We start from the raw sequence: 12,267 nt of genomic DNA, 5'->3' as shown, positions 1-12,267 counted from the left end.
ACTTATTTGTGCCAAATGGCATCAGGCAAAATGTGATTCTAAAGTTACAAGGGGACAGCATTCTGAAGGTCAAACAATGGGGGATGTACTGCAAGGACAATGATGCTTCCTCTGTAGAAAGGCCCTATGCTTTCATAGGTCATGCATAATTTACAGTGAGACTTTTTTACAACAGGATTTTAAGACATTACTGGAGAATTGCAATAAATTGGGATTAAATGTGTTATTTCTTACACCCAACTGCTTACAGCAGAATAATAATTAAATTTGCGACAAATAAATAAATAAATAAATAAATAAATAAATAAATAAATAAATAAATAAATAAAAATAAATAAATCCACCAAATGTTTTTTTTTGATATTGTGAAACCCACAATGGCTGTTTCTGGATCATAAAAGACATTATTTTCATGTTCTATTTAGCATGCATCCTTAACACTTGTAACCACTCGTCATATTTGCTTTAGATGTAATGTAAGGTTGCAAAAAGAATTTGCTTTTAAATTCCAGTATTTTTTTCTTCCCTGAACTATCACACCTGTTCATTGCAATGGATACAACAGCTCACAAAATCTTAAAGACATACATCATTTCAGGTTTAGAAAAACAGTACAGCTGCAAGGCAATGCCTCTCTGCTGCAATAATATTATAATATGATCTTACATGATTTTCTGCCCGGCAATATCCTTAAGCTTTTGTGAAAAGAGTAATGTGTAACAGCCTGCCATGGCAAAACATGGAATATAATAATTTCAGGTGTCCTACTCAAATCGATACATTTATGGTACATTTATATTTATTTGCCCTATGTATGGCCAACACAATAGCAGAGTTGGATAAAATCGAATTCCACGCTACTATGAATATACCTTTAAAAGCTGTAACCCCCCAATAAATAAATAAATAAATAAATAAATAAATAAATAAATAAATAAATAAATAAAACGTACGCCAATGTGTACGAAATCTCCCATTTACCTCATACAAGCCCGCACTGCCATCTGGTGTTGGTCTAATGATACAACGTTCCAGACACAGTCCGCATTCTGATTGCGTCAGTCCCAATGCCCAATAAGCCTTACCTTTATATTCATTACATATATGCATACATACATTACATGCAAAATATACAAAGCTTAGTGCAAATAATAGAGCCACAACCATGCAGAAAAATATATTTAGTAAATACTGCTAGCAGTATTTCTATTTTGCAGCTTAGATTCACACATCATAAATGGCACAAAATACTGAAAACAAAAACGTGTTTTGGTGTACCTGTAGCCTAGTGATGGACAGCTATCATATTGTATGTTATCAAAACGAATACCTTTAGATTCGCTTCTTGCTCCTCCTAGTAACCGTTACCATAGTGATTGCTGACGTCATCCTATAGTGGTTGCCATGGTCGTAATGACGTAATTACCCCTGGAAAATGCCATGGAGACCCCGGGCAGAAGTTGCCATAGTTACTGGCGGGGGGAGGGGGTGGGGTTTGAAGGAAGCGGAAGTGTCAGTGCAAGCGGAAGTGGTACTGCCCTGAATATCCCGAGCAGCGAGACGGAGGACGGAGAGAGACTCCCATCGTCCACAGATAAAAGCAGGAATCAAAGTACATTAATAATGTGAGTTTACTCGCCCAGGGTCGGTTGTAGTGCTCTCTTGCGTGTAAGGCAGACGTTTTGGGGGTCATAAGGGCAGAATAATGAGCTCAATCACGGTTTGTGGCGGAAGGTGCTATTGTGGTTTGGGGCTGGGTGCAAGGACTTAGGCCGTAGCGTGTGATGAATAGCGCTCATAAGGGAGGACATGGAAATATTTAAAATCGGAATGACCGGCGATTTCCCACAGATACCAACTCTAGTCCGTGAAATATGGTGCTACCTGCGATGTGTGTGTGTTACCAGGGAATATGGTTGAACATCAATATTCAATCTCGGTATTTAGAACTGGCTGGTTATCGGTGTTTGTAGGGGGAAAGCACGGGCCTTTGCGGTTCCGTAACAATAAAAAATACCGTATTGATAATCTCAAACGGCAACAATCCGAGGACCCGGTGCGCTTCGGGCTCACGATCTGATGAAATGCCACCCGGGAATGCGACAGAGAGGCCAGAGGGTGTAACTACAGCATAGCTAACGTTAGCTAGCGGTATTGAAACGAGCGCTAGCTAGGCTATTTAGACACGGATTAGCATGCCGACGCTAGCTGATGTTAGCTGTCGAGCTAGTTGGTGGTCGTGCGGGGGGAAATGTTGTATAAAATATGTAATTCTTAAAAACAGATCCGTCGACATTGCAGCTAAGTAAAAAAACGCTGGGGCGCAGTGTTGGCTTTAACTGATTACTTGACGTAACATTAGCTAGCTGTGCTTCTGCAATGCTATTCAAAGGCGAAACGCCCGGAGCTATAGATTTTTATCTCTCCTGACTCCGAACAACTGATTTCTGAAATTGCGCCTGGCTCTAGGCATCTGGTGACTCAGCCACACATTTACTTATCGCCTGCACAGCCGTGTGCAAATGCATTATTTGGAGTTGCTTAAGGGGATGTTTAGTTTCTGGGCCTGGGCGTAGTCTGGTTGGTTTAAGGCACAATTACGATATTATTGGTATAAAAAAACACACCACAGGAAGGCATTCAAATTACTTTTTTATTATTATTTTGTAGCTGACATGCTAATACTGATTAATTAGCCAACACTGGGCTTCAATTGGCACGTTTGACGTGACTAAATACACGTTGGTGTCCGGGGCCATTGGGTGGAATTTGAATCTGTACTCTGCGTGGCAGAGCAAGTTAGCCAGCTTTCTTGCACAGTGCTCGTAAATGGAATTATCTGTCATATCCTGCGGACCGTAGAGCAGGCTGGCCAATTTCAGTGGTTTAAAATGCTTCTCTAATTCGCATTTAGTAAATTGTTCTATTGGTAAGCAATGTCCATCTTCCCAGTGCCAAACATCGAAATATTAAACATAAGTGTTAAATTTGGTTCAAGTAATTGAAGTGAAAGTCACCCAGTCTTACAGATGGAAATCACACCTTTAATGTTTGGATTTTGACACCGCAAAGGGTCAACTTGATTTTAGGTGGGGGTGGTTACCGTCTGTCATTCCCTTTTAATACACAGCACATTCAGTTTGAGAGGTTCTTCAATTTAGTTGCCATTTACAATAATGTTTGGTTGAATAACCCTACAATCAAGCATAATTTCTAAGTGCAAACAGAAACCAGTCAAGTTGAATGAAGTCTACCACAACTTGCTGGTTTATAAGGATATGCTCCTTTCATTGGTCTGGGCTAGTGATGATGGTTCTGGAGCCCCATTGAAGATATTCTCTTAAAGATTTTTAAAGAGACAACCGTAATCTTTTTCCAGCTTCTGTTTAGTATAGCTTGTAAAGTTTTCCCATTTCAATAGTTGTTTTTGTCTTTTACAGCAAAGGATATAGCCTATATGTGGTATTCACGTTGTTTATTTTCCATGTCACAGAATGTTGAGCAGGACCCACTGTGCTAACCTGACATTGGTTCACTCTCCAGGTCGCTCAATCTGTCTTAGCTTTGCCTTGTATATTCTGAATAAAGTTTGTAACTGCTGTCCCAGTGAAATAGCTGACCTTTCCACCTGCAACTGAGAAAAAGTTCATTCCTTTTTGTTTGGGCTGAAAAAATGTTGAAAAACTGACCTTTTTGCCCAAAGCTGATTCTTCCCGAAAGGGTTTGTTTTGCAATGGAAATGTTTTAGAATGGTATTCTATCCAGTTAAAGACTTTTCTTTTTTCCTTCAACTCCTCAATTTGAGTGCTTCTAATTTTTTTATTCCTACTTTTTCACTGTTCTCTCTTAACACCACTGTTAATACGCCGATCAGCCACAACATTAAAACCACCTGCCCTAATATTGTGTAGGTCCCCCTCGTGCTGCTCAAACAGCTCTGACCCGTTGAGGCATGAACTCCACCTCTGAAGGTGTCCTCTGGTATATTTGGATTTCTGTATATATTTGTATCTACTGTAAATGTGTATCTGATTGTGTTACTTTGTTGTCTTTGATGCTGCAGCAGTGCAAATTCCCCCCGGGGATCAAGAAAGTACACCTACTACTACTACGTATTACATTATTGGTTTTTATTACATAAAAGATTTGAAATGGATTACATTATTGGGAGTTATTACACTGTTGGTAGTTTATTACATTATTAGTTGCTACAGGGCTATATAAAGCTAAGATATTGTTAAAGGGTGAATTATTTCCACATGATTTTAAAAACTCTCGACGAGTCAGAGCTGTTTTGGTGGCACGAGGGGGACCCACACAATATTAGGCAGGTGGTTTTAATGGTGTGGTTGATCGGTGTATAATGTTGTTTATAAATTTTGATAAACCATTGAAAACTATCACTACCTTTGAAGGTTTCTGATGTGGTTTAGAAGGGCAGCGAGGGGGATACTCAATCGTGCTGCTCTCTGACCTTCAGAGGCTTTTGGAGTCGTAGGACTGTAGCTCTTTTTACTAACGTTTTTTTTGTTTGTTTTGTTTTTGTTTGTTTAAAGCCCATCTACGGGCCTTGTCATCACCTCTTCCCACGAGCGGCGTCGATTTTCTTTTTCCGCCCGATTGACGTTGTCTCTCTCTCCCCCCCTCCCCCTCCCCCTCCCGGGCGGCGTTTTCGGGGGGCAGCGCGGACATGGACAGGAGCGACCTGGTGCAGAAGGCCAAGCTGGCGGAGCAGGCCGAGCGCTACGACGACATGGCGGCGGCCATGAAGGCGGTGACGGAGCAGGAGCAGGAGCCGTCCCACGAGCTCTCCAACGAGGAGCGCAACCTGCTCTCGGTGGCCTACAAGAACGTGGTGGGGGCGCGGCGCTCCTCCTGGAGGGTCATCTCCAGCATCGAGCAGAAGACCGAGGGCAACGAGAAGAAGCAGCAGATGGCGCGCGAGTACCGCGAGAAGATCGAGGCTGAGCTGCAGGAGATCTGCAACGACGTGCTGGTGAGGCGCGGCAGGGCGGCGTCTACGGTGGGGTGTGGGGGGGGGCCACCTTGTCCGTCACTCGCCGACCGGAACCAATGCCTGCATTTCACCGGACAGAGCAAACCGGTTCAAACCAGTCGGCACCCTTGACTGGCTCCGCCCATTATTGGCTCCACCCATAACATCTGAATGTCCAGGGGATCCGGTATCTTTTTTTTAAACAGTGGTATCCTTAATTCAGCGATAAAGGAACTTCTTCAGTAATTAAAAAAAATGAACACCCATCTTGCATGTTGGGCATGTAAAGATGTTCAGAATGAAAAAGTGGAACACTAGGAAACTTTAGCCACCACCGCTAAAATTTTAGTTATGGCCCATCTGTTGTGCTTAAACTGTTTCAGCAGAACGCAGCAGTTTGTTGAGTGAAATCCAATCTTTTTTCTTTTTTTTTTGTTCTTCTCTTTTTCAGGGACTTCTGGACAAGTACCTCATTGCTAATGCGAGTCAGGCAGAAAGCAAGGTGTTCTACCTGAAAATGAAGGGAGACTATTTCAGATACCTGTCCGAAGTGGCATCTGGGGAGTCCAAGAAAAGTAAGTGCACTACGCACGACCCCTTTATTCAAATTGAGGTATTACGTTACAGGCATTTAGCAGATGCTCGTATTCAGAGAGCGATTTACACAACGTTTCGCATTTTTTACATCGGTACACGTATCGGGTAAAGTACACTGGTACAACAGCAGCGTACTACCCCGGCATCGAACCTGCAACCTTGAGGCCAGTTCCTTGCCCATTATACTACTCCACCGCATCGCCTTCATGCGATTTAAGTCAGGGAGACGTGTTTGTTCTAGCGCAGGTTTAAGCGAATGGTTGCAACCTGTTTATTGGGAAATATACCATGGCACCTTGGCCTGACTCAAGGTGGCTCACTCTTATGGTTTCCCTTATGTGCTTCTGCTCACCACATTGTAAATGTCTGCGGCTCAGTAGGGCTGTCAACATTGGCCAAAAATGACGTTCGAATATTTCTTCAAAAAACACACGTTTTAATTAATATTCATTTTAGATGTTGAATTACGCTTCAGAATTTGACCATATTTTGGAATGTGTTACATCTGCAAGACACCAAACAAATACAAGGAGAGATCTAGTTACCATATGTATGTTTTATCTGAATATAAAAAAAGGACAGCAGTTAAGTTGGGGCAATAAACAAGATGTCATTTAATATCTAAATGCGCTACACTTTTATAATCAGTGGCTGACATGGTACACAGGTCCACAAGTGAGGCGAGAAGATTAAAATGCGTGGCAATTTTGTCGTAACTAAAAATGGTAAATGGACTGCATTTATAGCGCTTTTATCCAAAGCGCTTTACAATTGATGCCTCTCATTCGCCAGAGCAGTTAGGGGTTAGGTGTCTTGCTCAAGGACACTTCGACATGCCCAGGGCAGGGTTTGAACCGGCAACCCTCCGACTGCCAGACAATCGGTCTTACCTCCTGAGCTATGTCGCCCCTATTAAAAATAGACACACCTAAAAATGGATCCAATAAAATAGTTGTGCATTTTAATGTATTTGCCGTGCATGCATAGGCTACTTGCGTATCACTTGCTATGTCAACCCCTGTTTATAATGCTTTTGTTTAAATATTGTGGCACACAATTGGAGAAATGGGACTAAAAAGACATTGTGAGCCCGCTGGATCATTTACAATTAAGTGCTATTAAAAGTGGAAAGTATACTTTCTTGGACCTTTTGGAGAAGGACCTAAGATCAGCAAAGTTTTAACGTTAGCCTCCCAAAACACTAGAACTCTCAAAACTAGCACTGAAAAAGAAATAAGGCTAAAGCTAACTTAACCGCTTAAGCTTTTTATGCCAGTGTCAGAGCCTGATGGTTGTTTGCCGAAAACACCAGGCGGTCCGCTTGCGAAGAGGCCAGTGCCAGAATCTTTTTATTTACTTTATTCAGTATACTTCCAGGGGAGGAAAGACGTGTTCCGAACGTACCAGTAATGAAACGAGTGCCTCGTCCGCCAAGTAACGGCATAGCGATGACCCATATGCCCCGGCGACTTTCGTTTTCAACTGAGGAGGCGCTAAAACATAATATTTATTTTTCAGTTTAACACAACTCTGGTTGAATGGAGGACTGCTGTAATAAGGACAAGCTGGTTCTTTTTTTTTTTTCTTTCTTTCACATTTGGATATAATTTTCACGCTCAAATGTTTCGTTTTTATTTTTACAATTCGAATAGCGTTCGAATATCAAACCGTCGTTTGAGAGCCCTACGGCTTGGTAAATTCAGAGCTTAGAAATGCACGGCACGTCTGACGCTTGACAAACTGAGTTACCGTGGCGTTATGTTGTCGTCTTGTGCATCGGGCGCGCGAGTGATATTGTCCTGTTAGCGGTCAGCGTTTGCGGAATTGGTCAATTCAGGTGAAGGAGCTCTATCTCTCTCTCTCTATCTCTCTCTCTCTCTCTAGCCACGGTGGAAAATTCACAGCTGGCCTACCAGGAGGCCTTTGAAATCAGCAAGAAGGAGATGCAGCCGACGCACCCCATCAGACTGGGCCTAGCTCTCAACTTCTCTGTCTTCTACTACGAAATCCTCAACTCCCCGGAACAGGCCTGCACCTTGGCAAAGCTGGTAGGGAGACGGTCTCTCTCGCCTGTGCCGCCGATCGGCCCGCCCCAGAAACACCTCCCACACGGACGCTTTTCAGGAAAGATGCTCATTTTCCACAAGATGGCCAGTGATTTGCTTTGTATCGCGCATTGGCGATATCTGCACTTTTGGTTCAACTGACACATTCCCCTTTGTCTAAAATGTCATTTCCATCTGAAGGACAGTCATTGATATTCCTCAGGTTTCTGTTTGTCTCACAGTTAAGTTAGTCACCTGCATAGGACCTTGGGTAATTGGATCGTGTAGCGCTACTATGTGGCTTGATGCCTTTCCATTGCTTGAGATGTCTGTGACTCGTCGAGAAGTTTGTTGGTGCGTCTGGAGCAGCTGAACGATGCCATTGGCTCTTTTTTTTCCCAGGCCTTCGATGAAGCGATCGCCGAACTCGACACCTTGAACGAGGATTCTTACAAAGACAGCACCCTGATCATGCAGCTACTAAGGGACAACCTCACCGTAAGTCCTCACCCCGTTTAGGAACCAGGCCCGCTCGACTCCGTGTCCCTCTCTGTTTGCACAAACGTGTCTGTCTGCAGCAAGAAGGGAATCCAAAAGTGCAAGCAAGAGAGAGCTCTTTATATTACTACCTCATGCATGCGGACTAAGCATTCAAAAAAACGTACTGGCGAGATACGCATTCTAATACATTTTTAATTATGCTAAGCGGCGTTAAAAGGTGTTTTAAGTTAGACTGTGTACTGCACACCTAATTTACGGTTGATTTTTGGGGTGGTAAAAATATGTAAATATTTCTTTTTTTGTACGTTTTTCTCCAGCTGTGGACATCAGAAAACCAGGGTGACGAGGGGGATGCCGGCGAAGGGGAGAACTAATGTCGCCGCCCCCCCTCCCCGTTAACCTACCCAACACTCTCTCACACTCACACAGCCCATACGTCCCCCACCCATCCAGCTTCCCTTCTGTGCGGCCCACAGCGTTCTGTACCCGACCCAACGCCAGTGCCCCCCCACAGCGCTCTGTACCCGACCCAACGCCGGTGCCCCCCCACAGCGCTCTGTACGCGACCCAACACCAGTGCCCTCACAGTGCCCCGGGAGCAGGGCAGGGGCCCCCCAGACCAGCTCGGCCTTCTGCCGGCTAACATTAGCTCGGTGCCCCAGGCCCTTGTTCCTCCTCCTGCCCTCGCAGAATCACTATGTATGTTTTTTATTCCCCAAGCACACACTCCTGTATTGCAGGGTTTTTTTCTTCTTTTATTCTTGGTCCAAGTAGTTTGCGCGTTACATTGTCCCTTTTTTTTTTTACGTGGTAGTTATTCCCTGTTTTTCTTTTTTAATATATAGAATATGTACTGGCATTTACAGGTTTTATTCCAAGGTTATGAAACTGGCAGTTTCTTTTCACCAAACACTGTGATGCTTATCTGGACCTCCATCTCCTTTCTATACACACATAAACACACACACACACAATATATATATATATATATACTATAGAAATACTATATGTATATATTCACACACACATAGACACACACTCATGAATAATATATATATAGAGAGATTGAGTTTGAATACGCAAACACAAAGGTAATTAGGGATGTAAAAACAGGATTGGGTACAGTTACGCTGTGGGCTCGTACAGAATGGTCCAGCAGGCCGTATTGTGACACTGACTAACGTGCATTTTGCTGTGTAACATTCGTCTTTTTGTTTTATATGAAAAGAACAATAAAAAAAAGGGACCCTTAGGTTTGCCATTCCACATCTGTCCAGTTTTTAAAGCATTCCTTCAGAACAATAATACTGAAAAAAGGACCTTTGAACAGACTAGCCGTCATTCTATGGTGCTGTCCCGAGTACAGCCAACACGAAGGTGCTGTTTGCCATCAGTACAGAAAACCTTATCCTTAAAACGTTTTTTTCCCCCCCCTTTTCCTTTGCGTAATAGTATCTCTTTTCAGCAAAACATAAAATTGTAAATTGTAAACATTTTTTTTAGGAGTAAATATAAATCTGTCTTAAAATGTTATTGTCGTGAACCTGCTTGCAATGAAACACCTTAAAGCCGTTACTTTTAATTTCTCTCCGTCTGTTTTTCCCAGCCTCTTAGAGGCCTTATGCTGACTGTTCGAACTGACCAATCATTAATTTCCATTTCCTTAACTTAAGACCGCGTCGATTACCCAGGTTAGCTAGCTTCAAAATGTCAACTCTGTAAAGGAAGGTTTGAGTTAAATGCGTCGGATGTCCAGAGAACGGGTTTTTGTCGTATTGTTTTTATTTCTTAATTTCTGCAGCTGAAGAATTGAATCTGTAACCAAGTTGACCGTTGTCTTGTTGGCGCTTTTAAAAGACTGGCCACGTCAAACGGTTGGGAGTAGATCAAGGACCTGGAAATATGAAGTTTTAATTCACTCAGTGTCACAATACCTTGCCATTGCCATCGCATTCCACGTAGGTGTAGAAGTCATGTCTCAGTCTGTCTCGCTGAAGACTATGTTTTCATGCACTGAAGAGAAATCTCCCCTTTAGCTGAACAAAATGGCAGTTAATCTACGCTTGATAAAAATTCAGTAGTGAATGTGGAGCCGAATCTGTCTGTATATCTGGTATATCTTCTTGCTTTGTTTTTACTGACCAGTATTCCGCCTAAGTCTGCTTCTGTGACGGTTTTATCGCCTAGCGCGCACGTGGTTGTGAAAATTTAGAATAGCTTAAAAAAAAGAAAACTAAAAAGACAAAAAAATTAATTACCTGGTTATTGACGTAATACTAGATTTGTGTATGTCTTTTAAAACGGTTCTAGTTTCACCTTACATGTAATAATCAGGAAGTGTAAAAGACAATTTAAAGTGAAATAAAAGTTTTATCAGTTCCAAATTCTCCTGTTTCTTTTTTTTGTTTCATTTATTTAGGGGTCCAGGCACCACAGGTGCAGAAACTGTATTGTTTCTTAATTCTGTTTTTTTTCACAGCAAAAACTACATAATAGAGCAACTAAATTTGGCAAGCAGGTCCCCATTCCCACCTGCTGCTCAGGTAAGAACTTCCCCAGCTTGGCCAGGTGGTGGCGCTATAGGAAGCAAAATATTTTTTCAGCTATAAATTTTAAACTGAAAATGATTTTTTCTTCAAATTCCCTGGCTCAAATTTGCCTCCAGGACCCATGAAGTCTATCATATTGGATTTATTTTGTTTTGAAAAACATCTAAAATCCATTCCCTAGATAGTTTGACCAAATTGCATGAAACTTGGTATACAACATCTAACACATTTTTTTTTAGATGTTATGTAAACAAGTTTCTACATTAAAAAATATGGCCACAGCAAGCCAATAAAAAGTTGATGTGCTAATGCTAACAACTTCTGGACACAATGATCATCACAAAACTGGATCTGTGCTTTCAGCATGTCCAACCAAGGACACAAATAAGATTGTTCTGTTTGGTCAATAGGTGGTGCTATTGCAGGGGAAAATGTGAAAATGCCCATAACTCAGTGTTGCCCAATCATGTGAATTAACAGACCTTCAACCAGGGAGGAGGGAACTAATTGGTAAAATCAGCTGATGAAGTGAGGTTTGAATGAATGCGTATTCTCTGCGCTCCATGGCACATGATTGGGCACCGCCACCATGACTCATGAACCAAAGGAACACATAACTTGAAATATTGTGTGCAGCGTCTTGGTCAAAGGCCCAGTACATGGCCCTTCAAAAAAACAGCCACCATCAACCAATCAAATTTTCGCACTCATTAGATACTCTTGACATAATCATCTTGAAATTTGGAATAAATACTAAGTACTACTTGCAAGCATGTACTAGCATGCAAAATTTTGTGAGAATGAGCCAATAGGGGGATGCAGTAATATGTCAAATAAACTAAACATCTCCAGTTTTTGCACTACTGTAATGAGCTTTATGTCCCCGTACATGCCTCTGCCTGCCTAACAAATTTTCCTCAATAAACCGTAATGTCTGCCACATTGAATTTCCGCCAATTTGAATTTTGTGCGAAAATCTCCTTGATGATTTCATGGAATTGCACAAAACATTATCTACAACATCTATGGAAGATCTTTAGAAATTATAAAAAGTTTCTATGTTAAAAAAACTAAGCCAATAAATATTGATGTGGGCATGGCTCATTTAAAAAATGCAACCTTTTGAATGCAATGCATAATTGTCACAAAACTTGATGCATACAATCAAGAAGAGTGTTAAAGAAGGTGCCAGGTGATCATAGAGAAGGTGAATAGTACCAAGTTTGGGAACCCCTGCCTTAGTATATTAAATCTGGTGATTATTGGTAACATCACACCTTTTACATACCTTATTTTTCAAAATAACTGAAAATAAAGGCAACCGCATATAAATAACATATTTGCGGATTAAACAATGGGGCTGCACATTACCACAGTTCAGTACATTAGCAAGGAATTATTTTCTAAATTTCCATTCCTCATAAAATTTAGTCAGCGGTCATCATCGACATTTCTACTTCAGGAAGTATTGAAGAAACAAGGAGTAACTCAAGCAAAGATGAGAAAAAGGGGGAAATCTGTTCCTAGTTACAGAACCTCACTTCAGTAATTAAAACCGGTCCCAGATGGACGGGCTGTA

General features: G+C 41.8%; 1 protein-coding gene across 1 annotated transcript; it reads left to right on the top strand.

Moving 5' to 3' along the window:
• Positions 1-1,425: 1,425 nt before the first annotated feature.
• On the top strand, positions 1,426-10,523 carry ywhaba (tyrosine 3-monooxygenase/tryptophan 5-monooxygenase activation protein, beta polypeptide a). Its single transcript, XM_035387243.1, has 6 exons — positions 1,426-1,625; positions 4,684-4,996; positions 5,448-5,571; positions 7,478-7,641; positions 8,041-8,136; positions 8,457-10,523. Exons 1-6 carry the CDS (start codon positions 1,441-1,443, stop codon positions 8,511-8,513), a joined length of 939 nt encoding a protein of 312 aa, XP_035243134.1. The 5' UTR covers positions 1,426-1,440; the 3' UTR covers positions 8,514-10,523.
• The last annotated feature ends 1,744 nt before the right edge of the window (positions 10,524-12,267 follow it).

Source organism: Anguilla anguilla, chromosome 13, assembly GCF_013347855.1.
Source record: "Anguilla anguilla isolate fAngAng1 chromosome 13, fAngAng1.pri, whole genome shotgun sequence".
Classification (NCBI taxonomy): Eukaryota; Metazoa; Chordata; class Actinopteri; order Anguilliformes; family Anguillidae; genus Anguilla; species Anguilla anguilla.
Note: the sequence above shows the minus strand (reverse complement) of the source record. Positions and strands in the feature narration are given on the sequence as shown.